This window comes from Ascaphus truei, chromosome 15, assembly GCF_040206685.1.
Source record: "Ascaphus truei isolate aAscTru1 chromosome 15, aAscTru1.hap1, whole genome shotgun sequence".
NCBI classification, from domain to species: Eukaryota; Metazoa; Chordata; class Amphibia; order Anura; family Ascaphidae; genus Ascaphus; species Ascaphus truei.
Window position 1 is genome coordinate 18,792,486 of NC_134497.1, and position 27,091 is coordinate 18,819,576.

The window sequence follows — 27,091 nt, forward strand, 5'->3', positions numbered from 1 at the left end:
ATATATATATAGTACAGTATATACACTATATAATTTATGTGTGTGCTGCGTATCTTATTGCCTGCGTAAAATATTTGGTGTATTTTAGTGTTAAAAATGCCTTCAGGAACGGAACCTTTCATTTAAACAGTGTTCCTATGGGAAAACGTGTTTCGCTTTACAACGTTTCGCTTTACAACGCCATTTTGAGTAACGCATTGTGTCGGATAACCGAGGACTGCCTGTATTGCTTTTTGGTTCAGTATCAATCCCTACCCATCATTTCCCTTGCAATTCTTTTATATTTTTGGTAATCTATTCTTCTCTTTCCACAAAGCACACTCTTTATATTGTACTAGCTGAGAGCCCCGGCGTTGCCCGGGATGTTTGTGGTGTGGGTGTGGCATTTGGGTGGGGAGTGGTCCACGCGGCCCATGTGCGGTGGTACTGCTGCTGTGGCTGTACTGATGGTGATTGTATTGGTGTGCTGATTTGGGAGGGTTTGGTGCTGATGTGAGGGTGCGGATGTGGGTGTGCCGATGGGGGAGGTGCAAAGGTGGCGATGTGTGGGTGCTGATGGTGTTGATGGGGGCTGGGAATGTTGGGGAGCCGAGAATGGCAGTGTGCTGGGGGGGCATGGGATACCAGTGTGCTGATGTGGTGGTGCTGGGGTGTGTGTATACATGTTTGTGTGTATACATTGTATGTGTGTGTGTATACATGTGTGTGTGTGTGTATGTGTACGTGTGTGTGTATACACGTGTGTGTGTATACACGTGTGTGTGTATACACGTGTGTGTATACACGTGTGTGTGTGTATACGTGTGTGTATACACGTGTGTGTATACACATGTGTGTGTGTATACATTGTGTGTATGTATATATTGTGTGTGTGTATACGTGTGTGTATACACGTGTGTATACATGTTTGTGTGTGTGTATACATGTTTGTGTGTATACATTGTATGTGTGTGTGTGTGTGTGTGTGTGTGTGTGTGTGTGTGTGTGTGTGTGTGTGTATTTGTGTGTGTGTACACATGTTTGTGTGTGTATACACATGTGTGTGTATACACATGTGTGTGTGTGTATACGTGTGTGTGTGTGTATACATGTGTGTGTGTGTGTATACATGTGTATGTGTGTATACATGTGTGTGTGTGTACGTGTCTACGTGTACATGTGTGTGTGTGTCTACGTGTACATGTGTGTGTGTCTACGTGTACGTGTGTGTGTGTCTACGTGCGTGTGTGTACGTGTGTGTGTGTGTACGCGTGTGTGTACGTACGTGTGTGTGTGTGTGTGTACGTGTGTGTCTACGTGTGTGTGTCTACGTGTGTGTGTTTGTGTATACGTGTGTGTGTTTGTGTCTACGTGTGTGTGTTTGTGTATACGTGTGTGTGTGTGTGTGTGTGTGTGTATACGTGTGTGTGTGTGTCTACGTGTGTGTGTGTGTGTGTGTCTACGTGTGTGTGTGTGTGTGTGTGTGTGTGTGTGTGTGTGTCTGTGTGTGTTTGTGTCCCTGTGTGTCCTTTGGCCCGTGACTCCGCCTCAGGGAAGGAGGGGGGGTGGGGGGGGAGGTGGTGGGGGGGGAGGTGGTGGGAAGGAGGGGGGGGGAAGGGGAGGTGGTGGGAAGGAGGGGGGGAAGGGGAAGGGGGGGGGAGGTGGGGGGGAGTTGGGAAGGGGGGTGGGGGAGGTGGGAAGGGGGGGTGGGGGAGGTGGGAAGGGGGGTGGAGGTGGTGAGGAGGTGGTGGGAGGTTGTAAGGGGGGAGTGAAGGGAAGGTGAAGGGGGGGTGGGGGTGGAGGGGAGGTGAAGGGGGGGGGGTGGAGGGGAGGTGGAGGGGAGGTGAAGGGGGGGGGGGTGGAGGGGAGGTGAAGGGGGGGGTGAAGGGGGGGGGGGTGGGAGGGGAGGTGAAGGGGGGGGGTGGAGGGGAGGTGAAGGGGGGGTGGAGGGGAGGTGGAGGGGAGGTGAAGGGGGGGTGGAGGGGAGGTGAAGGGGGGTGGAGGGGAGGTGAAGGGGGGGGTGGAAGGGAGGTGAAGGGGGGGGGGGTGGAGGGGAGGTGAAGGGGGGGGTGGAGGGGAGGTGAAGGGGGGGGGTGGAGGGGAGGTGAAGGGGGGGGGGGAGGGAGGTGGAAGGGAAGGGAAGTGGAGTGAGGGGAGGTGAGGGGAGGTGAGGTGAAGGGGGGTGAGGGGAGGTGAGGGGTGGGTGAGGGGAGGTGAGGTGAAGGGAGGTGAGGTGAAGGGGGGGTGAGGGGAGGTGAAGGGGGGTGAGGGGAGGTGAAGGGGGGTGAGGGGAGGTGAAGGCCGCTCCCTCACCCGTCCGGCCGCTCACTCACCCGTCCGGCAGCTCCCTCACCCGTCCGGCCGCTCCCACGTGGATCTGAGGCGGGAGGCAGCTTGTTGTGGCCGCTCCCCCGCTGTGTCCCGGGCGCTCGCTCGCTCCGCTGACTGTAGCGGCGCCGGGGGGGGGGGGGGGGGGGTGGAGGGGAGGTGATTTGAAGGGGGGTGAGGGGTGGGTGAAGGCCGCTCACTCACCCGTCCGGCCGCTCCCACGTGGATCTGAGGCGGGAGGCAGCTTGTTGTGGCCGCTCCTCCGCTGACTGTAGCGGCGCCGGGGGGGGGGGGGGGGGGTTTGAAAGCGTGGGTGTGGAGGCTGATTTCGGGGAGGAAGAGGCGGAGGCTCCGGCGGGTATGTGAGGCCCCCCCCCCCCGGGTTATATATGCTGCTAATGTACACCCCCCCCTACTGTGTGTGTGTGTGTCCCTGTGTGTGTGTCCCTGTGTCCGTGTGTGTGTCCGTGTGTGTGTGTGTGTGTGTGTGTGTGTCCTGTGTGTGTGTCCCTGTGTGTGTGTGTGTGTCCCTGTGTGTGTGTTTGTGTCCCTGTGTGTCCTTTGGGCCGTCACTCCGCCTCAGGCCAATGAGAGGTGTGCGGGGGCGGCCCAAGGGACCAATGAGATTTCCCCTAGGACACCGGACATCCAGCAGGCAGGCAGGCAGGCATGCATGCAGGCAAACATACAGTGCTTTCACTAATATAGTATAAAGATTCCTGATACGGTTCTAGGAATTTTGCAACAACTTTGTGATTGGTCTTTGAAATACTGATTTTTTTTTCAACCATAATACTGGACATTGGTTTTAGATTTAGATCACGTGGCCTATCCTGACATTTAACTAGTATCATTCTTGGTCATATATCAAGGCCAGCTTGTTAACGATGTGGCGAAAATGGGGGTAATCAGCGCATTAATAAAGGCAGTGGGCTCGGCTGGTTACCCCTATTTCATATTGGGGATGAAGGGGTTAATATTATATGCTGTTCCCCTTTTAAGACTGATAATTTAGGAACAAATGTTATGCATACATGAAAGACCCCCCCCCCCCAGTTGGGAGATGCCGATGCGTCTAGTAGATGAAAGACCCCAGATTCTTAAAGTGTCACTTAATCAGGATGTTTCTGAGTAGCAGGTCCTGTTACTCAGCCTGGATATTTCACACCTTGGGACCAAACTCCAGACATTGCGTCCCAGAAATGAGTGGCCCCTTTTTACTTAGCAGTGCTACCAAGCTGCTTACTGAGCATGCTCAGAGTTACCTGAGCTGGCTGTAGGATTTGCCCATGTGACCTGGCAGGTTCTGATAGGAGTAGGTAAGTGGTGTTTATGGTGCATCACCATAGATAGCTCATAATTGTATTGATAATCCTTTATACCATAGTTGGATCCAGGTTTAGGGACATAAGGTATAATTAATAACCTCCCAGGGTGTGAAGCCAGAGGCCTGGTGGTTCCCACGCGGGTACCCCAAAATAGGTCTCTTATTGATGGTATACAACACCCTGGGGAAACAACTCAGTTAGTCCAGTATTGGAGGGTAAAATAATAATGGGCATAAGCCCTTTACCTCCCTTGGTGGTGTCCTTGATGCGTGGATCCGTTCTTGCGTGCAGTCCTCTCAGGGTAAGCATAAACAGTGGAGGTGTAGAGGAGCACAGCAGCGTTTCTTGGCAGCATACCAGCTAGTGGATCGCCAAAATAAGGGTAACTCCAGGCAGGGATTAAGTATTAAAAGAGTACTTTAATGGTCAGTGCAAAACAAAACAGAACAATGGTAGGAGCGCACCTACGCGTTTCGTCCGTAAAGGACTTTCTCAAGGTGTAAAGAGAGGTTCGCAGATGCTTCCTTATATCCATAGGCTTTTTCGCGCCAAAATCGCGGCATTTGTGACGTCATCTCCATGCGGCCGGCAGTCTAGTCGCCGCTATGACGCGCTCTTGACTACTTGCTCACGCCCCTAATGGAGAAAGCGCACAAAGCGCCGCGATTGGCTGAAAAAGCCATAATATTGATAGGAGGAAGACAATTCCTTGCCAATGGGATGAGGCTAATGTAACACTTCACAGGCCCTTGTCCTTAAAAAGGCCTGTAACCCTCATTCCTGTGTTGTTCCTGCTGTTATTCCTGTGTTGTTGCTGTTGCTGTTGTTACCTGATTTCTTCAAGTGGATAAGACCCAAGTACAGCGGCTACGATTCCAGAACGCAAGGGGTTAAAAAACATCGCAACAAGGAAACTAGCCCTGCTTCAGGATTTCGTTAGCCCTGGGTATTCAGACCAATCCCAGAGAACCAGAAAAGACTTTGCACATTCACAGAAGGATTGAACTGGCTATTTATTTGCCAATTTGCAAATGGACTACATTTTAAAGGACAATCTTCTGGTGCTTGGCACCTTTCTGGACATTATCCTCTGTTTCTCTACCCGTGAGTGTAATTATTAAGTTTATTCTGCAGTTGTCGTGTGTTTGCCTATCAAGGGAATAAATCTCAGTTTATTTTGCTCAACCTGTTCTGCTCAATCAGGACCCACGAAATATAAATGTGTTATTAAGCGCGTCTCCCGTCACAGGCGTTTAAAACTGGTGGCAGCTGGTGAGATACTGATTGAGCCTATATTGCAGTGTTCTGTAATATAGTGAGGACCTTGTAGATTGCAAGCTCCTCAGACAAGTGGCAACTTACACACACTTCCAAAGAAGCTCGAGATAATTCACTGGTCTCTGGACCTATACCCCAGTGGCACCATGAGTCCACGCTCAGGAAGGTTTTGTACCTGGAACTGGGCGCAGATAGTGGAGAGATGTATGGGGTACGGGTTCACGACAGACGGTCGGTCAAAGAGTCAGCTGGAGGAGGACTTAGAAGAATATGAGGACAGGATGGCCCCACCAGCTGCTGTGGCAGAAGACAGTACTCAGTCCGGAGTGCAGGTCCCTCCAGCTCCGGGGCGGCAAGGACAGGGGAAGGATGTCAGTGACCGCCTGGAAGAGGGTGGCGTGGGGCCAGGGGGTGCAGATGGATCAGTCGCTGCGGCGACCGGACTGGCTACCTCTGGACTCATTGCACTCCTCACCGCCTGGGGAGAAGGGCTTAGCTATGAACAGCGACTCGAGCTCCTGTCGACAGCGCTTGGAAGGCCCCCTCACTCCCACCTTGTCAGCGGGGAACAGGACGTTCCCAGAGTAACTGCTATGGACGCAGCAGAGCCAGTAAATGAAGATGTAACCAGCAGAGCCTTGGTGAGCAACGCAGCAGTCCCCAGAGAGGCAGCCATTCCGGCTAGAGGGGACCTGTCTGCACCTCAGCGGACTCCCAAACATACAGTGGGCAGCGACACGCCCTATACTGGGGAGTTCAAGCTTGAGAGACGGTGCTATCATTGCCACAAGGTGGGCCACATCCGGCCACATTGCCCGGACCGTGAGCGGTCTGGGGGACCCCATCAGGGGCAACGTTCACAAGCTGCAGGGCCAGTAACCCAGCTTGGGCTGGCCCACACAGAGGAACAGAGCACAGCCATGGAGCCACAACCAAGAGGGATGTCCCAGGCAGATGCTGCTTTTGTCACCTCAGAGCCAGCAGCAGTGAGCAGAGGATGTCCAAGTGCATCAGTCGAGATGCAGCCTGCTGATGTCCTGAGCAGGCAACCACGGAGGGTTATCTTTGGTGACCGGCAAGCATGGAGCTTGCCAGATTTGGGTGCTGCTGTTATTCTGGTGCAGCCAGAAGATTTGCTCCCGGGCACCGGGGTGCAAAGAACCATGCCTGATGGAGGGCTGCGGTCCTTACAGGGTGCCCAGATCATTTTGGATGGGGGTGCCAATCATGGCACGAGGGAGGTGGGGGTTTTGTCCAGGGAAACTGCTGAGGTGCGCCTTAGCAATAACCTGGAGCCTGTGATCTGTGTGGTTGCTGTGGAATTGCCTGCTGTTGCGGCGATTCCTAAGAGCCTGTCATCAGGAATCACAGCAGAATCAACCTCTGTCCCCCTGCATGTGGGACCAACGGTTCCAGTGGCCTCTGCGGAGACCAGACAGGTAAGCCAGACTACTGAGTCGCGACCAGTGACTGACTTACTGTTCCCTTTACCTGTCCCTGTTACCCCTGACTTAGAGACTAAGGGTGGGTGGTTAGAATTAGGGACAGCAGATAGGGATGCGGTGAAAGCTGACCCCAGCTTAGAAGGTATGGGACTGCGGGCGTCCGAGTCCTGGGAAAGCGGGGGGTCAGACCACAGGCTGTGGCACCGCGGGCTCTGGGGTAGGGAGCCAGGTTCTACCGGGTTAGCCAGGGGCTGGACAGGTAGAAGACGGTTAGTGGGACCCAGGGAGGGTAGGCAGCAAGTGTTGCAGGTAGCCTTCCCCAGTCCACTAGTGGGGCATCAGGGGGTCACTCACATGAGAACCCAGCTGTTGCAGCCTTTCTTCTGGCCGGAGGCAGCAGGGGCAGTGGCAGACTTTGGCCACCCCTGGGACGCCTGCCAGCCAGAGGGTAAAGCGGGTGATTTTGTGCAGATGCTCCTGAACCTGTTACCAGGAATGGGGAACATGTTTCAGGAAGTAGCTCAGGTAGTGCCAGGCCTCTTAGGTAGGATAGGGTTTCCTAGGGGGGTCCTAGTTGAGCTAGGGGCCCTGGGAGGTAGGCAGGCAGGGACAGAAGCTGGGGCTAGGGTACAGCAGCCTAAAGTCCTGTTCTCAGACAAGCTGGGCAGGGCACATAGTACAGATGAGCCTGTGCTCCCAGGTGATCTGCATCCTCTGCATAAGAATACCTATGGAGTATCAGCAGAGGTGGCAGACAGTGTAGAGAGGAAGGCAAAGGGGGGGTCAGACTTCAGCCTTCAGAATGGCCTCTGTGAGTTTTTCAGGTGCCATTCAGGATGAGGAATGCTCTGGCTACCTCCCACCGCCTGGTCAGGAGGGCATTAGAGAGAGTGCAGAGGTATGTGGGAACATACAGGGAGAGGATAGTTGGCTTCATGCAGATCTGGGGTTTGTATCCAGGACAGGTAGCAGCAGTGCTAGCCAGGGTTAGGGAGACAGGGAGGACCAAAGTCGATCACATCCATATGCTCAAGGAGGACATAGCTCTGCCAGATCTCCTAGGGGAGGCTAGGCAGGAGGGTACCGTAGAGCAGGTTGAGATAGGGTCTCAGCTGAGTGTCAGGCAGAGGGCAGATGCTAGGGCTATGCTAGAGAAGTATAGGGCTCTGTTCACGGACAAGCCAGGGAGGACACACATCACTGAGCACCCAGTGCTTACAGGGGATCTGAGACCTCTGCATAAGCACGCTTATCGAGTGTCAGCAGAGGTGAAGGGCAGTATAGAGAGGGAGATGGAGGAGATGCTGGCCCTAGGGGTAATTGTACCATCCCAGAGCCCTTGGGCTTGCCCGGTAGTCCTAGTGCCTAAGAAGGATGGGACCACCCGGTTCTGTGTGGACTACCGGCAGCTCAATGCAGGGACGGTTTCAGATGCCTACCCCATGCCCCGCATGGATGAGTTGCTGGATGAACTCGCGGGGGCAAGGTATCTGACCACCAGGGATCACAGTAAAGGGTACTGGCTGAAGTACCAAGTGCTTAGTAGGGATGGCTGAAGTCTTATACCTAGGGCATAGAGTGGGTGGAGGGCACCTCAAGCCAGAACCAGCTAAGGTAGAGGCAGTAGTGCAGTGGCCCACTCCCAAAACCAAGAAGCAGGGCATGGCGTTTCTAGGCACTGCAGGCTACTACAGGAAGTTTGTTCCCCAGTATAGTGCCATTGCCAAACCCCTGACTGACTTGACCCAGAAGCGACAGTCTGCGCTGGTAGTCTGGTCTCCAGCCTGGGAAAAAGCATTTCAGGCTCTGAAGACTGCACCCATCCTTGCCGCTCCAGATTATTCCAACAAGTTTCTGGAGCAGACTGATGCCTCAGACTTTGGCATTGGTGCTGTGCTCAGCCAGGTGGGGGAGGAGGTCAGGGAACCTCCAATGATGTTTCTGGGCCGCAAGCGGCTGCCCAGAGAAGGAGCATATGCCACTATTGAGAAGGAGTGTCTGGCCATAGTATGGGCGCTACAGAAGCTACAGCCCTCTCTGTATGGCAGACACTTCACTGTTATCACTGACCATAACCCCCTAAGTTGGTTGCAGAGGGTGTCGGGAGACATTGCCAAGCTCCTGCGCTGGAGCCTGGCCTTGCAAGAATGTGACTTCACCATTCAGCACAAGAAAGGCAGTGAGCATGGGAACGCTGATGGCCTCTCCCGACAAGACAATCCCAAAGACCTAATGACTTCAAAAACCCTCCGGTCAGCCCAACCACCAGAGGAGGTGGCCAGGGCAAACCTTGGGCTTTGAGTGGGGGGAGGTGTGGCGAAAATGGGGGTAATCAGCGCATTAATAAAGGCAGTGGGCTCGGCTGGTTACCCCTATTTCGTATTGGGGATGAAGAGGTTAATATTATATGCTGTTCCCCTTTTAAGACTGCTAATTTAGGAACAAATGTTATGCATACATGAAAGACCCCCCCCCCCCCCAGTTGGGAGATGCCGATGCGTCTAGTAGATGAAAGAATCCAGATTCTTAAAGTGTCACTTAATCAGGATGTTTCTGAGTAGCAGATCCTGCTACTCATCCTGGCTATTTCACACCTTGGGACCAAACTCCAGACATTGCGTCCCCAGAAATGAGTGGCCCCTTTTTACTTAGCAGTGCTACCAAGCTGCTTACTGAGCATGCTCAGAGTTACCTGAGCTGGCTGTAGGATTTGCCCATGTGACCTGGCAGGTTCTGATAGGAGGAAGATAATTCCTTGCCAATGGGATGAGGCTAATGTAACACTTCACATGCCCTTGTCCTTAAAAAGGCCTGTACCCCTCATTCCTGTGTTGTTCCTGCTGTTATTCCTGTGTTGTTCCTGCTGTTATTCCTGTTTTTGCTGTTGCTGTTGTTACCTGATTTCTTCAAGCGGATAAGACCTAAGTACAGCGGCTACGATTCCAGAACGCAAGGGGTTAAAAAACATTGCAACAAGGAAACTTGCCCTGCTTCAGGATTTCGTTAGCCCTGGGGATCCAGACCAATCCCAGAGAACCAGAAAAGACTTTGCCCATTCACAGAAGGATTGGACTGGCTATTTATTTGGCAATTTGCAAATGGACTACATTTTAAAGGACAATCTTTGCACATTTCTGGACATTATCCTCTGTTTCTCTACCCGTGAGTGTAATTATTAAGTTTATTCTGCAGTTGTCGTGTGTTTGCCTATCAAGGGAATAAATCTCAGTTTATTTTGCTCAACCTGTTCTGCTCAATCAGGACCCACGAAATATAAATGTGTTATTAAGCGCGTCTCCCGTCACAAACGACTCAAACTTTCTTTTATCTTTTTGATTGCTTCATTTCTTTTCATCTGTTTGTTTAAATACACGTATAACCTGTTTCCAGAGAGCATTCCACAAATCTACACATTGTACCTTCTCAGGTGGTGGGAGGGGAATACTGCTGTTATTAGCCTGTCTTTGGGTAAAAGCATAGATAATGTAACCAGGGTTACTTACTTAAGCTTTCAATAGATGTTTTCTATCTATAGGAATGAGTGTTAGGAAACGCCCCTGTCGACTAAAATATATCCGTCCACACTTGTCACGGTAACTTTATGACAAGCTATAATATACACCAAAAATACCTGGGTTGAACTGAACACAACTAGATATGATAAAATATAATTTATTCCTTGAAAAAGGTGAACACATGAGATATACAAATAACAGACAAAATATGCACCTACTTAGAATTGGAATGACGAAATAATCAGAAATCTTGATTAGCAGTTCATACAGCAATCTTAGGATGACACAAAGACAACGAGTATAGGCTGAGCCTCATTTATATATCATCTCAGGCCTATCTTAACCCTGGAACGCCTAGCTGGCTAGTGAAGTCCTTTGAAGTAGACTCTCCCTTATCTGCAAGTGTGAACTATGACACTTACAGACCACTCAGCCCCTTTGTTCTTCCGCCCTAGTGTATACAATCAGAGCGGTCAACCTTTGATCAGAGGGCTTATGCTAGACCATCTGTCTGTCCTCCTGACCAATTAACATAGCAGATGGGGTCTGCGTTCTCATACCAGATCCAAAATACTATTCACAGTTTAATATATTCACATATAAATATAATCGGTTCCGTTTGGCCCAGTGGGCCGATACTTGCCAGCTTTTCTTGCCGGAACTGTATCTCTATTGTGGCCAAGTCTCAGCCCTCTGCGACCCCCAGAACCAGAGATACGCAAATGCAGGTTAAAACACTTTTAAAATACAGGATTCTTCCCTTTAAAAATGAATCTCTGCCTTTCACTCTTTCCCCATTGAAATCAACGGGTTCCGCCGCCATAGGCTTTTAATGGCGCGGCTCCGCCGTTGAAGTCAATGGAGTTCCCCGCAATAGACTTTCAATGGGGAGACGCCGCCATTGAAGTCTATGGAAAAACCAAAAAATCTTTACATTTGCCCACACTCCGTCTGGTTGTTCGGAGAGGGCTGGGAATGGCCATGCATTCATGCCAGAACCTTGGCTACATGCCACCCAAATCCCAGCCCTCTGGTCCTTCCGGAACCAGAGCTATGGACTTACACTTTTCACCATTTCGGACTTAGCCGTTTTAACGCCACGCGGCTTTTCCCCATTGGAATCAATGGCCGGCGCCGCCATATACAATGCATGGGCGCACGCCGCCATTGGATTCAATGGGACCTCCGCTCCGCCATTAAAGTCAACGGGGCGACCCTCTTTCTCCGCTCGACCCTTTACGGGGTTCCCTCATTCCCGGACCTGATGGGGGTCGTGTGTGGGGGTTCCTAAGGGCTAGGGGCAAAAAGAATTTTATTCCCAGGTGCCCTAGAACCTAAGATTCCCACGCCAATTGTCATTGAACTTGAACCAAGTGATAAAGCTCTTTTCAAAGACATTGTATCCGCTTTTGCGGTCTGCGGTTTGGATGGCTACCAACCTGTTCCTGGAGATCGGAGTCAAGGAATCCCCATTGAAGTCACTGGCCCCATTGACTTACAATGGGAAACCGCCGCTCCTCCTCTCGGACGCCACCTACTGGTCGTCGCTGGAAAACAGGTCCAAAACCGCTACTTCTGCCATTGGAATGCATGGAGCTCCATTGGCGATTTATGGGACTCTGCAAAATGGTGCCTGAAAAGGCGGGAACATGGAACAAAGAGCTATAAACACTAAGTTAACCTTAACCCTTTACCTCCCGCATCAATCCCAGTGTATGTGTTGGTGCAAACACTGGAACAGAAACAATACATTTTTACAGGGGAATATACATTAGGATGCAGAAGCAAGGTAAAAACACATTACTGGACCACAGTCCAGTTAACCCCTTGCTTCCCCGGTGAGAGTAGGGGGTGGCCAAATGGGGTGTAACCCCTTTAATCCCGGGCCAAACTCCCTCTCCCATGACAACACCATCCTTTCCTAAAGTTTTGCGATCCCCTCTTTGTGCGTGCGTACCTACACTGCAACAGACCCAACGTGTCTCTCCTTGATCCTTCCTTATAAGAAATCCATCGGATATTTCATTGATATAGTCCTTTAGATCTTTCTTACGAACTGGTCTACTTGAGGAAAGTGTCTTAAATCAACTGGGGCTTCCCCGGTATCCTTCCGTATTCGAATATGACCGTACACTTACATCAAGGTCTGGAGGTGTTACCTGGACAGTCTTCCTTGCCATAAGGTGCACCCCCTCTCACGATCTTCAGTGGGCTTCTGCTTCCCCCCCTCCTGGAAGTGTACGAGGCACAGGGCTGGTTGGCTTGCCAAATGAACATTTGCTCATTAGATGGGTGCAAATAAATGTCCCACCTTTCAATATATATCAAATAGCCCACGGTGCGGTTCTTTTCTCAATTTGTTCAGAGACAATAGAAAACATCTTTTACAGCCTCATTTCAGTCCGTTACATCCTTCAGGCAGATAGAATGTAGTTGTAGAGGGGAGAATCTTTAGCAGTGTTGTTCTTAGCGTGGTGGTGTTAAATTATTCTGAATTCTATAAATCGAAATACACTCTTTATACATTTCCATAACCAGTGTAAATATAGCAATCCCCTGTTTTTCTCACTCCCGGCCCAATCTTCTTAATTAATTATAGAACATTAGAACACTGTTGCTTAATTTAGCAATATTTATTTTGATTTACACAACCCTCTGTGTTCTGTCACTAAGTAACTATAGGATTAACTGTGTTGCTAATCTTTTAAGACCGATCTCTATTGTGTTGTCTATTTAACTAACCTTTGATGCCAAACTCATGAACCTACACTATTCAACTCAGCAGATATTAAACACATCAAGTTTCTGAAATCACATAAAACATTCCTACACCTGCCTGATTTATCTTCTGATCTTTGCAGAGGCAGCTGATAATTTTCCAATATAATTTCTAAATGACTTATTCTAACTAGTTACATGCTGAATATATATATATATATATATATATATGTATATATATATATATATATATATATATATATATATATATATACTGTATATATAAATATATGTAAGAGTGGCACACTATTGCTTATAAAGAATATATATTAACAATGTTTTCCCCCTTGGTGCTCACCCTCCGTTGACCCCGGCGTCTCAAAGCTGGATCCACGTAAGTATGAGTAGGTATTGGGGGGTAGAGGAAGCACACAGGAGCCTTATGTTGTGTTCAAACAAACTTCTTTTGTATTAGTACATCAGAGCAGGCATACACACAGAGGGGGCTTGAATGTGAGATCGACACTCAATTGGTTCCTGGGATAAGGTCAGCTTCCGTTAGAGACTCGTTAACATGCGGGTGCTTACACCAAGGGCCTGGGTTTTTAACCCCTGTCTTCTTGGTCCACGACTGCTACGGGTCTTTGTATATTCTGTAATTATATCAATAAGACCTAACTCTACCATAACCCAGATGTATGCAGGTGGTTAGATCAGAGATGCAGTCCTCTACCTGTCACTCTGAACCACGGACGCTATGGATTTTGTCACATGCTCGTTTCTACATGCGGTACTTATTGAACCAGTTGCCTTTTTGATTACCCCACACCTCCTCAAAGGGCTGCCTGTCTCGACATCCTAAACGGATTATTGATATATTTATATAACGACTGTTAAAATCGTTCCCCGTTTGTAAACCTAACCAGCTTACAACTCCTCTTCTTTACAGCTCTAGCATCCTTAACATTGGACCCATGAAAACATTGAAAGCATGAATAAAGGAAAGAAAATCGGGGTCCCTTCCAATACCCCTGAGTAGTATTAGTGACAATTGAACTTGCATTAGCACTACTTATGTGCACACATGCTCTGCTGTGTTCACAGATCTATCCATAGACTGGCCAGTCTTATTGTGTGGAGGGTTTATTGTTAACCCTTTGCACTTATTTATATCAGTATTTGAGGCTGTTATGCCTACATGTTTTCAGCTCATGCATGTTATCAATTAATGAGGGTTTCGCCTCCTAATACTATTTAGAGGTTTAGGCGTCAGGGACTGTTTTAACCTATATGTTTATGGATGTGACGCTTTCAATAAAATGTATATGTTTATACTATATTGGAGTATACTTGAGTACTATATGGGACACTTTTCTCTCTTTTTTTGTATATATATATATTTTTTTTTTTTTAATTTGCAGAATTTTCTGAATAGAGAATACCAGTTTTGGCGTATGTGTGTGTACATACACCAAAACTGTCATCTCTATTGAGAAAATTCTGCAAAATTAAAACATACAAAAATGAGAGAAAAAAAATAATCCAGGGTTCACCATTCCCAAACCGCCGTTCTCTCTCGGCAAATAAGTGATATCTCGCTTTAACGCGTTTAAATGATTTCCACCGTGGAATTGAAAAAAAAGACTTTATAATTTAGTAGTCATTTCCGCAGGAGGAGGAAATACACAACTTAAATAGACAAAAATGGGTATAAAAAAAACGTAATCATTTTAACTTTTTCCCTGAAACAGAATTTCCACTTCTTCCACCGTTCTACCTTTACCTTACAGATGTGTAATTTCTCCTCCCAGTTGTGAACGCCGGAATTCTCTTTTCAAAAATAAATCCCTAAAAGAGGCATTATCTATCTGAATATCCTCAAGGAGACTAGAAGGATTGTCCTCTTGTTCCAACCAACAAGCTCCAGACTTATCCTGATTCACCATGGGAGTTTGAAATATTTGAATATTTATGTATTTCCTAGTTTCCACCTTCAAATTAGCTTTTTGAGGTAACATATATACAAACACGTCTGCATACGCCTGGCACTTAACACGCCCTTCATGTTGGGAACCCGCACAGGGTACGGCTTGGATAAGACTATTCTGCTCCAGGTGTCTTAAAAAGGGTCTAGGGAGAAGTTGTATAATAAGGGGCGCAGCGGGCAGCCCTGTCTAGCACCCGACTTTATGCGAAAAGATTCCCCTACCCAGCCATTAATGACCAGTCTTCCATAAGCTCCTTCATACAGCAGAGCCAGTTTCTCCATAAAGTATCTGGGAAACCATATCTTTCCAGAGTTTTAAAAAGATAGACATGATCCACCCTATGGAAGGCGTTGGCCTGGTCGAGATTTAACAGGTACCCCGATAGACCTCCATTCCTGCCCATCTCAAACATCTCCCTAATGTTAATTCAATTATTAGCGATCTTCCTTTACTGGCTATCACCTTTTCAGCGACGTTACTCATCCGATTTATAAGGACCATCACCAAGATCTTATAATCATTATTTAGTAAGGCTATTGGTCGCCAACTTTTTAAAGCTTTCGGATCCCCTTTCTTATATAATAAGGTCAACAGGGATTCACGCTGAGAGTGAGAGAGACCTATCCCTCCCAGAGAGAAATTATACACTTTAGCCAATACTTCCGCTAAAACCTCGCTGAAAACTATAAAATTCAGCAGTGATTCCATCTGCCCCGGGGGTTCTATTACCTGAGAGGGTCTTAATTGCATTAGTCACTTCTCTTGCTGTGATTGGGGAGTCTAAGCCTATCACATCATCCTCAGAAACTGATGGGATATTGATAGAATCCAGATAACTGACCGTTTCTACAGGATCAATGCAGGCTTCTCCCTCACTGTCTGTCCCACGCCGAGGTGTCTGATCCTGCCGGGCCTCCCTCTCACGCCGGCGCGCCCGAACTGATCTCAGCTGCCTTCCGGAGCGCGCCGACGTCAGTGACCCGGAGCGCGTCAACATCAGAAACCTCGGCGTGGGACAGACAAGGAAAGAGAAGCCTGTAGCTGAGGGAGAGCCGGGGTCGGCGGCAACTGCTCTGACCAGCCTCCGGGCCCCCCGCAGACACCCTACGTTCGGAGAGAGATAATACCGGACACATACATGTCCGGTATTACCTTTCATTTTATTCCGGACTCTGGGGCAAAATACCGGGCTGTCCGGTTCAAAACGGACAACTGGTAACCCCACCTACAACCAATGCACCATATTGGGATACAGAATTTGTGTGGACACACAGTCCTTGAAGAACTGAAGGAAACCTTCTTTTACAGTCTCCTCCTATAACATGGAAGAGTTCAGCTTCCAAACCCTGCGACCTAGAATCACAGAGGAGTCTAAGTGTAGAGTTATTTGTAGAATAGCATGATCAGAATATTCTACTGGTGATAATCTGCAGCTGGCAGTATTTACATTGCTCCTAACATATAACCTGTCTATTCTGGTTTTCTCTCCCCACATACATAGGTGTATCCTGGAGTATTTAGGTTGTGAAGTCTATAAACGTCGCTTAAATCAGCCTGTTTATGCATATCAATTAGGACCACTATATCATATTCCAAAACATCTCTACCACTGCCACGGTCTAGATTCGAGGTCACACAATTAAAATCACCCCCTAGAACGAGACATTTGGATGTAAACAAAAAAGGTTTAACCAAACCGAACAAATCCCTTCTATGCTTTTTGGTTTGGTAGCCATACACATTAATTAATCTGTGCTTGACATTCTGGAATGACACATCTAGAATAAGACATCGGCCTGGGCTCAGGTCAATCCCCTTTTCACACTGGAAGTCTTATCCCTTAAACAGAAACCCCACCCCATCACACAGGTCTGGGCCATAAGACCAAAAAGATGCACCGCTTGTCCATTCCGCAGAAACTGCTGAAATTTCGCTGGCGTGCACCAGCATCACAAGCTCGGCGTGGAGCAGTCAGTGAGGGATGCCCGCAGCTGGAGTAGTGCCGGGGCCCGGCGGCAAAGAGAGTACCGGCTGCCGAGCCCAGCCAAAGATCTGGTTCAATTTACAGCGCCAGCTGGCCAGCCCCCCCACAGCTACCGGTCCGGGACGCCGGGCCCGGCTCTCCCCCCCTGTTGGCGGCCCTGCAATCACCTTATGTAGGAGGCTATAAGCCTCAGTTTGCATGAGCTGAGGACTCTCCGCCTCTCCTTTCCTGGCACATTCAGCCTCTGCATTGTGTTTGGACACTTTGCTATAAGGCTTGTTTGTCTGCCTGCTCACTCTCTCGCTGTGTGCCTGCTCTCTCCTGAGTGCAGAGTATCAGGGACAGGATCAGACAGTCCTGGGATTATATGTAATGTAGGGTTACCTCCTGTGCCACCCCACCCCACATAATTCAAGGCAAATAGTGCATTTTCATCATATATTCTGTCTTCCTATGACAATCCCCCTTTCCTCCCAGGGTGACGTCCTTCCTGCTAACCTTTAGTATACCAATCCTGCTTCATTTCCTATGGGTAGCTCTGTGAGGTTTATTTCCAAATGGATTTACAGCTTCCAGTAATTTATAGGAACCACCACTTAAAAAAACCAAAATGTAATAAAGTTCTGAACGTTTAAATAAAGTCGCACAGAAAGTTGCTTTGGTGATGTCATTTATGGTACAGGAAGTTCCTGGTGACGTCAGTGTGATGTCACAGAACATTCAGCCCCCAGGTGACAGGAAGAGACAATGTCACTAGATGACCCAGCTGCAGAGATACTTCTAACACTGGGGACACATCGCTGCTATAGAAACTCACTCGGACATGGGACCTCCATTTTAAAATCCCGCTCTGCAAACACCCCCCTCCTGCTGTCACCTAACGGTCCCTGTCATCGGCAGAGCCCGGAGTGACCTCACCGGACGGCAGAGACGCCGGACAGTGAACATGGCGGCACATAGGGGGTCCTTTACTTGGGGGTTTAGCGGGATTGTTTCGTGGATATTTAGTCTTTTCTTGATATATCCAACGCACACAGTTATTACCTGGCATGAAACCTTCAAATGAAAGACTTTCTCAATTATTTATTTATTTATGAAATGTTTTACCAGGAAGTAATACATTGAGAGTTACCTCTCGTTTTCAAGTATGTCCTGGGCACAATTGGGGTGCAGCTGACTTTAAATCCTCAGCTATAACAGTGACCAGCAGGCCTGTCTCCTCTGTGCCGGGTAAGGATCGATCTGTGTTTGGTCCAAGGTCAGCAGTGGAGTTTGAAGGTCACTCTATGGGCTGCGGCACATAAGCAGGATGCGTGACACATCTCTGTCCCAGACACACATTCATCAGCACATTTATACCTGACACCGGGACACCACATCCATTCCACACATCCTTCTTCTCTCTTGTTCTCCTTGCCCGCTCCTCTCACCTCTCTTTATCTTTATGTGTCTATCTGTCACTGTCACTTTCCGAAATCTATTCTCCTTCTCAACCTCCCCTCGTGCCCTCTCTCCCCTCCCCCCCCCCATATTTCTCTATTTATTCCTCTCTCTCGTTCTCTACTTAATCTACTTGTCTCTCTCTCTCCCTCTCTCACTTTCTTCTTCTGCACGTCACTCTCGCCTACTCTTTTTCTCTCTCTTTCTCATATCACCCTTTCTTCTTTCTCTCCCTCTCTCCTCTCTCTCATCACTATTTTTCCTCTCTATCCCTCCTTCTGACTTTTTCTTAATCTCTCCATCACCCCTTTCTTTCTCTCCTTCTGTCTGTCTCTCCATCAGCTCTCTCTCTCTCTCCCCTTCCGTCTGTCTCTCCATCAGCCACCCCCCTCTCTCTCCCCTTTTGTCTCTCTTCATCTCTCAATCACCCCTCTTTCTCTCTCCCTCTTGCCTGTCTCTCCCTCCTTCTGTCTGTCTCTCCATCACCCCTCATCAGCATTTTCTCTCTCATCTCTCCATCACCCCTTTCTCTTACCACTATATTTATTCTCCCTCTTCCCCTCTCTCTCTGTCTCTCCCCTCCCCCCTCCCTTCTTTCTTTCCCTCTCCGGCTTCACTCTCTATAACAATTTTCGCTCTCTCACTTCTCTCCCTCACTTCTCTCATTTTGCACTTTCTCAACCTGTGACTTTTTCATTGTCACTCCGGTTTCTCGCTGGTCCACTCCTCTCTGTCATTAACTCCTTCAGCACTGGCCTGCCCGGCATTGCTCTGTTGACCGGTCGGAGTTTAAGGATGCGGTCCTGCTCACAAAAACAAGAACCGCATACTCTTTGTCCTCCTTACACAACGCGCAGAAACGTGGCGGTGCCACGGTCTGAATGTCCACGTCTTGTAAGGACAGAGGTGGGCACCCTCCGTGGGCTAGGCGACCCTTCTCAGCACAGAGGCCTAACACTTTCCAATATAAAGCCGCTTTTAAATGTTATGCTCTTTATTTGCCCCGTCGTGACATCACTCAAAGGGGGCGGAGCAAGAGGAAACCCTGTCCGCATAAATCTCCGCGGGCCAATAGGAAGCTGTGATGTCATATGCAGTGGCTTCCTATTGGCCTGCATGACGCGGGGGATTTGTTTCCCCGTAAGTATCTTGGGAACCAGTGTATAGATACTCTGCATCTTTATACCTCGCGGCGTGTTCATTATCAGTGTATAGAGATACTCTGCATCTTTATACAGCGCGGCGTGTTCATTATCAGTGTATAGATACTCAGCATCATTATACAGTGCGGCTTGTTCATTATCAGTGTATAGATACTCAGCATCATTATACAGTGCGGCTTGTTCATTATCAGTGTTTAGAGATACTCCACACCATTATACAGTGCAGCGTGTTCATTATCTGTGTATAGATATACTCAGCATCATTATACAGCGCGGCAAGTTCATTACCAGTGTATAGAGACTCGGCACCAGAGCAGAAATTTATGAGGATTAGCTCCGGAGACCACGCTGTTTCTCACCCATGTAAAAAAACAAAACATGGACGGTGACGGGACCCGCGTCTTTAACCGCCATGTTTCCTGCGTCCTTAACATACAAAAAAAAATGTAGCATTAAAAAATAATTGCGTTCTACAAAAAATTCTTCATCTCTTATTCCCTTTGGGAATGTCAGAGACGGCGGGGACGGACGATCTCCCGCGTCACCGCGTCGGTCGGTCTCGCCCGTTGCAAGTGACGAGACAGAAGTGACAGGGGGGGGGGGGCGTCAGGGACAGGCTCGTTAAAGCCGGGACATTCCGCCAAGTGTCGCGTCAGAACGGCGAGGTCCGACGGTTCCCAGCGACACGGGGGGGGGGGGGGGAGCCTTGTTATAACTTCAAAGGCGAGCTGGGTACGCTGGAGCCTTTTATTTTTAATTGGTGTTTTGCTGCCACCTGTGAAATATCAAAGCGGCAGTTACTGCTGTATGCAGAGAGAACATCGGCTCAGCGTTCGGGATTCCCAGTTATATATATTCATTTTTTACGTACAGTCTGTGTGTCTTATATAAAGGGTCAGTCCCACGTAGGAGCAAAGTCACCTGATGACAGGGACATGTTTAATGGGTTAAAGGGTCAGTCCCACGTAGGGGCAAAGTGACCTAATGACAGGGACGTGTTTAATGGGTTAAAGGGTCAGTCCCACGTAGGAGCAAAGTCACCTGATGACAGGGACGTGTTTAATGGGTTAAAGGGTCAGTCCCACGTAGGGGCAAAGTGACCTGATGACATGGACGTGTTTAATGGGTTAAAGGGTCAGTCCCACGTAGGGGCAAAGTGAACTGATGACAGGGACGTGTTTAATGGGTTAAAGGGTCAGGCCCACGTAGGAGCAAAGTCACCTGATGACAGGGACGTGTTTAATGGGTTAAAGGGTCAGTCCCACGTAGGGGCAAAGTGACCTGATGACAGGGACGTGTTTAATGGGTTAAAGGGTCAGTCCCACGTAGGAGCAAAGTGACCTAATGACAGGGACGTGTTTAATGGGTTAAAGGGTCAGTCCCGCGTAGGGGCAAAGTTACCTAATGACAGGGACGTGTTTAATGGGTTAAAGGGTCAGTCCCACGTAGGAGCAAAGTGACCTAATGACAGGGACGTGTTTAACGGGTTAAAGGGTCAGTCCCACGTAGGGGCAAAGTGACCTAATGACACGGACGTGTTTAATGGGTTAAAGGGTCAGTCCCACGTAGGGGCAAAGTGACCTAATGACAGGGACGTTTTTAATGGGTTAAAGGGTCAGTCCCACGTAGGAGCAAATTGACCTAATGACACGGACGTGTTTAATGGGTTAAAGGGTCAGTCCTGCGTAGGAGCAAAGTGACCTAATGACAGGGACGTGTTTAATGGGTTAAAGGGTCAGTCCCACGTAGGGGCAAAGTGACCTAATGACAGGTACGTGTTTAATGGGTTAAAGGGCCAGTCCCGCGTAGGGGCAAAGTGACCTAATGACAGGGACGTGTTTAATGGGTTAAAGGGCCAGTCCCGCGTAGGGGCAAAGTGACCTAATGACAGGGACGTGTTTAATGGGTTAAAGGGTCAGTCCCACGTAGGGGCAAAGTGACCTGTTTGCTTAATTCCCTAAAAAGACTTCTGCATGTTAAAATGAGTCCTGGAAATCTTGGTAATTGCTATGATGAGGAGTTCACAGCAGTTAGCCTGTCCCAATCTCCTCCTTGTCCTGCCCCTTTTCTTGGTAGCTAGTGATTTGCAGGGGGTGTGCATAGCTGAGCGTTTGGCAAGCTGCGTTGCTGCTCTGGGGGTCTCAGCTGCGATATACTGGGCAGTGGTCCCCTGGCAGGAAAAGGGTTTTAATAATCCCCTATAATATAAGCCCCTCTGCCTTCCCCCCCTACCCTCGCTCTGCTTGTAAAGCTTTTACAGAGCTGGTAATTAATTAAATGACAGTGATATTGACGATCCTTTGATCAATTATGCATTTAGCCTGCACGATGGCTGATAGCGATCAGAATCGGGAGGTGGGTAACCCATTCACTGCCAGGGGCTTCTGCAATGCATCGCCACGTGTAGAGATGCTGTACTGCACGCTGGAGAGTGATGCATGCTAGTTATCAGGGGTCTGGCAGTGTATAGTCAGCACCATTATATAGAGCGGCTTGTTCATTATCAGTGTATAGATACTCATCACAATTATACAGTGCGGTGTGTTCATTATCAGTGTATAGATACTCACCATCATTATACATGTCTCTATGAGTGAGGTTCTGCAGGTCTGTGTATAATGTGAGTGAGGGTCTGCAGGTCTGTGTATAATGTGAGTGAGACTGCAGGTCTGTGTATAATGTGAGTGAGGCTCTGCAGGTCTGTGTATAATGTGAGTGAGGGTCTGTGTATAATGTGAGTGAGGCTCTGCAGGTCTGTGTATAATGTGAGTGAGGGTCTGTGTATAATGTGAGTGAGGCTCTGCAGGTCTGTGCATAATGTGAGCGAGGCTCTGCAGGTCTGTGTATACTGTGAGTGAGACTCTGCAGGTCTGTGTATAATGTGAGCGAGGCTCTGCAGGTCTGTGTATACTGTGAGTGAGACTCTGCAGGGCTGTGTATAATGTGAGTGAGGCTCTGCGGGTCTGTGTATAATGTGAGTGAGGCTCTGCAGGGCTGTGTATAATGTGAGCGAGGCTCTGCAGGGCTGTGTATAATGTGAGCGAGGCTCTGCAGGGCTGTGTATAATGTGAGCGAGGCTCTGCAGGGCTGTGTATAATGTGAGCGAGGCTCTGCAGGGCTGTGTATAATGTGAGCGAGGCTCTGTAGGGCTGTGTATAATGTGAGCGAGGCTCTGCAGGGCTGTGTATAGTGTGAGCGAGGCTCTGCAGGTCTGTGTATAATGTGAGCGAGGCTCTGTAGGTCTGTGTATAATGTGAGCGAGGCTCTGTAGGTCTGTATATAATGTGAGCGAGGCTCTGTAGGTCTGTATATAATGTGAGCGAGGCTCTGCAGGGCTGTGTATAATGTGAGCGAGGCTCTGCAGGTCTGTGTATAGTGTGAGCGAGGCTCTGCAGGTCTGTGTATAATGTGAGCGAGGCTCTGTAGGTCTGTGTATAATGTGAGCGAGGCTCTGCAGGGCTGTGTATAATGTGAGCGAGACTGCATGTCTGTGTATAATGTGAGCGAGGCTCTGTAGGTCTGTGTATAATGTGAGCGAGGCTCTGCAGGGCTGTGTATAATGTGAGCGAGGCTCTGCAGGGCTGTGTATAATGTGAGTGAGACTGCATGTCTGTGTATAATGTGAGTGAGGCTCTGCAGGGCTGTGTATAATGTGAGTGAGGCTGTGCAGGGCTGTGTATAATGTGAGTGAGGGTCTGCAGGCTGTGTATAATGTGAGTGAGACTGCAGGTCTGTGTATAATGTGAGTGAGGCTCTGCAGGGCTGTGTATAATGTGAGTGAGGCTCTGCAGGTCTGTGTATAATGTGAGTGAGGCTCTGCAGGTCTGTGTATAATGTGAGTGAGGCTCTGCAGGTCTGTGTATAATGTGAGTGAGGCTCTGCAGGTCTGTGTATAATGTGAGTGAGGCTCTGCAGGTCTGTGTATAATGTGAGTGAGGCTGTGCAGGGCTGTGTATAATGTGAGTGAGACTGCAGGTCTGTGTATAATGTGAGTGAGGCTCTGCAAGGCTGTGTATAATGTGAGTGAGACTGCAGGTCTGTGTATAATGTGAGTGAGGCTGTGCAGGGCTGTGTATAATGTGAGTGAGGCTGTGCAGGGCTGTGTATAATGTGAGTGAGGCTCTGCAGGACTGTGTATAATGTGAGTGAGACTGCAGGTCTGTGTATAATGTGAGTGAGGCTCTGCAGGGCTGTGTATAATGTGAGTGAGGCTCTGCAGGTCTGTGTATAATGTGAGTGAGACTGCAGGTCTGTGTATAATGTGAGTGAGACTGCAGGTCTGTGTATAATGTGAGTGAGGCTCTGCAGGTCTGTGTATAATGTGAGTGAGGCTCTGCAGGGCTGTGTATAATGTGAGTGAGGCTCTGCAGGGCTGTGTATAATGTGAGTGAGACTGCAGGTCTGTGTATAATGTGAGTGAGGCTCTGCAGGGCTGTGTATAATGTGAGTGAGACTGCAGGTCTGTGTATAATGTGAGTGAGGCTCTGCAGGTCTGTGTATAATGTGAGTGAGGGTCTGTGTATAATGTGAGTGAGGCTCTGCAGGTCTGTGTATAATGTGAGTGAGGGTCTGTGTATAATGTGAGCGAGGCTCTGCAGGTCTGTGTATAATGTGAGCGAGGCTCTGCAGGTCTGTGTATACTGTGAGTGAGACTCTGCAGGGCTGTGTATAATGTGAGTGAGGCTCTGCGGGTCTGTGTATAATGTGAGTGAGGCTCTGCAGGGCTGTGTATAATGTGAGCGAGGCTCTGCAGGGCTGTGTATAATGTGAGCGAGGCTCTGCAGGGCTGTGTATAATGTGAGTGAGGCTCTGCAGGGCTGTGTATAATGTGAGTGAGACTGCAGGTCTGTGTATAATGTGAGTGAGGCTCTGCAGGGCTGTGTATAATGTGAGTGAGGCTCTGCAGGTCTGTGTATAATGTGAGTGAGACTGCAGGTCTGTGTATAATGTGAGTGAGACTGCAGGTCTGTGTATAATGTGAGTGAGGCTCTGCAGGTCTGTGTATAATGTGAGTGAGGCTCTGCAGGGCTGTGTATAATGTGAGTGAGGCTCTGCAGGGCTGTGTATAATGTGAGTGAGACTGCAGGTCTGTGTATAATGTGAGTGAGGCTCTGCAGGGCTGTGTATAATGTGAGTGAGACTGCAGGTCTGTGTATAATGTGAGTGAGGCTCTGCAGGTCTGTGTATAATGTGAGTGAGGGTCTGTGTATAATGTGAGTGAGGCTCTGCAGGTCTGTGTATAATGTGAGTGAGGGTCTGTGTATAATGTGAGTGAGGCTCTGCAGGTCTGTGTATAATGTGAGCGAGGCTCTGCAGGTCTGTGTATACTGTGAGTGAGACTCTGCAGGGCTGTGTATAATGTGAGTGAGGCTCTGCGGGTCTGTGTATAATGTGAGTGAGGCTCTGCAGGGCTGTGTATAATGTGAGCGAGGCTCTGCAGGGCTGTGTATAATGTGAGCGAGGCTCTGCAGGGCTGTGTATAATGTGAGCGAGGCTCTGCAGGGCTGTGTATAATGTGAGCGAGGCTCTGTAGGGCTGTGTATAATGTGAGCGAGGCTCTGCAGGGCTGTGTATAGTGTGAGCGAGGCTCTGCAGGTCTGTGTATAATGTGAGCGAGGCTCTGTAGGTCTGTGTATAATGTGAGCGAGGCTCTGTAGGTCTGTATATAATGTGAGCGAGGCTCTGTAGGTCTGTATATAATGTGAGCGAGGCTCTGCAGGGCTGTGTATAATGTGAGTGAGGCTTTGCAGGGCTGTGTATAGTGTGAGCGAGGCTCTGCAGGTCTGTGTATAGTGTGAGCGAGGCTCTGCAGGTCTGTGTATAATGTGAGCGAGGCTCTGTAGGTCTGTGTATAATGTGAGCGAGGCTCTGCAGGGCTGTGTATAATGTGAGCGAGACTGCATGTCTGTGTATAATGTGAGCGAGGCTCTGTAGGTCTGTGTATAATGTGAGCGAGGCTCTGCAGGGCTGTGTATAATGTGAGCGAGGCTCTGCAGGGCTGTGTATAATGTGAGTGAGACTGCATGTCTGTGTATAATGTGAGTGAGGCTCTGCAGGGCTGTGTATAATGTGAGTGAGGCTGTGCAGGGCTGTGTATAATGTGAGTGAGGGTCTGCAGGCTGTGTATAATGTGAGTGAGACTGCAGGTCTGTGTATAATGTGAGTGAGGCTCTGCAGGGCTGTGTATAATGTGAGTGAGGCTCTGCAGGTCTGTGTATAATGTGAGTGAGGCTCTGCAGGTCTGTGTATAATGTGAGTGAGGCTCTGCAGGTCTGTGTATAATGTGAGTGAGGCTCTGCAGGTCTGTGTATAATGTGAGTGAGGCTCTGCAGGTCTGTGTATAATGTGAGTGAGGCTGTGCAGGGCTGTGTATAATGTGAGTGAGACTGCAGGTCTGTGTATAATGTGAGTGAGGCTCTGCAAGGCTGTGTATAATGTGAGTGAGACTGCAGGTCTGTGTATAATGTGAGTGAGGCTGTGCAGGGCTGTGTATAATGTGAGTGAGGCTGTGCAGGGCTGTGTATAATGTGAGTGAGGCTCTGCAGGACTGTGTATAATGTGAGTGAGACTGCAGGTCTGTGGATAATGTGAGTGAGGCTCTGCAGGGCTGTGTATAATGTGAGTGAGGCTCTGCAGGTCTGTGTATAATGTGAGTGAGACTGCAGGGCTGTGTATAATGTGAGTGAGACTGCAGGTCTGTGTATAATGTGAGTGAGGCTCTGCAGGGCTGTGTATAATGTGAGTGAGACTGCAGGTCTGTGTATAATGTGAGTGAGGCTCTGCAGGTCTGTGTATAATGTGAGTGAGACTGCAGGTCTGTGTATAATGTGAGTGAGGCTCTGCAGGTCTGTGTATACTGTGAGTGAGGCTCTGCAGGTCTGTGTATAATGTGAGTGAGGCTCTGCAGGGCTGTGTATAATGTGAGTGAGACTGCAGGTCTGTGTATAATGTGAGTGAGGCTCTGCAGGGCTGTGTATAATGTGAGTGAGACTGCAGGTCTGTGTATAATGTGAGTGAGGCTCTGCAGGTCTGTGTATAATGTACTAACGAACCTCCGGGACTTGGGTTTAAGGCCCTAATTAGTGATTGTTAATATATTCCTCTGTTTATATAATTCGGTGATAACTTCAGAAGCAGTTAAAATCTTTTCTGCCACTTCACACAAATATTCCCGATCCCGTTACAGGCGAGTGCGAGGGGGGGAGGGGGGAAATACTCACATCTCGTTTCACTGCCCCGTTACAGGCGAGTGCGAGGGGGGGAAATACTCACATCTCGTTACTCTCTGCCTCTAGCCACAAACACATTTTCAAGGAATATGGCATTTAAAATCCCTTGGACTAAAGCAGGAGTCCCCTTACTTATAGTGAGGGGTTATATGGGGTAATAAGAAGAGTTATAGGGAGGGGTTATATGGGGTAATAAGAAGAGTTATAGGGAGGGGTTATATGGGGTAATAAGAAGAGTTATAGGGAGGGGTTATATGGGGTAATAAGAAGAGTTATAGGGAGGGGTTATATGGGGTAATAGGAGGAGTTATAGGGAGCGGTTATATGGGGTAATAGGAGGAGTTATAGGGAGGGGTTATATGGGGTAATAGGAGGAGTTATAGGGAGGGGTTATATGGGGTAATAGGAGGAGTTATAGGGAGCGGTTATATGGGGTAATAGGAGGAGTTATAGGGAGCGGTTATATGGGGTAATAGGAGGAGTTATAGGGAGCGGTTATATGGGGTAATAGGAGGAGTTATAGGGAGGGGTTATATGGGATAATAGGAGGAGTTATAGGGAGCATTTATATGAGGTAATAGGAGGAGTTATAGAGAGGGCTTATATGGGGCAATAGGAGGAGTTATAGGGAGCGGTTATATGGGGTAATAGGAGGAGTTATAAAGAGCGGTTATATGGGGTAATAGGAGGAGTTAT

The 27,091-nt window shown here is 48.8% G+C and overlaps 1 protein-coding gene across 1 annotated transcript in view; it reads left to right on the forward strand.

Annotated features, from left to right (window-relative positions):
* The first annotated feature begins 5,194 nt into the window (after positions 1 to 5,194).
* MYBL2 (MYB proto-oncogene like 2) overlaps positions 5,195 to 27,091 on the forward strand; it is a 49,244-nt gene continuing 27,347 nt past the window's right edge. Inside the window, exon 1 of the mRNA XM_075571206.1 lies at positions 5,195 to 5,554. Coding sequence (XP_075427321.1) covers positions 5,195 to 5,554 — 360 coding nt within the window. The remainder of the gene's footprint in view (positions 5,555 to 27,091) is intronic.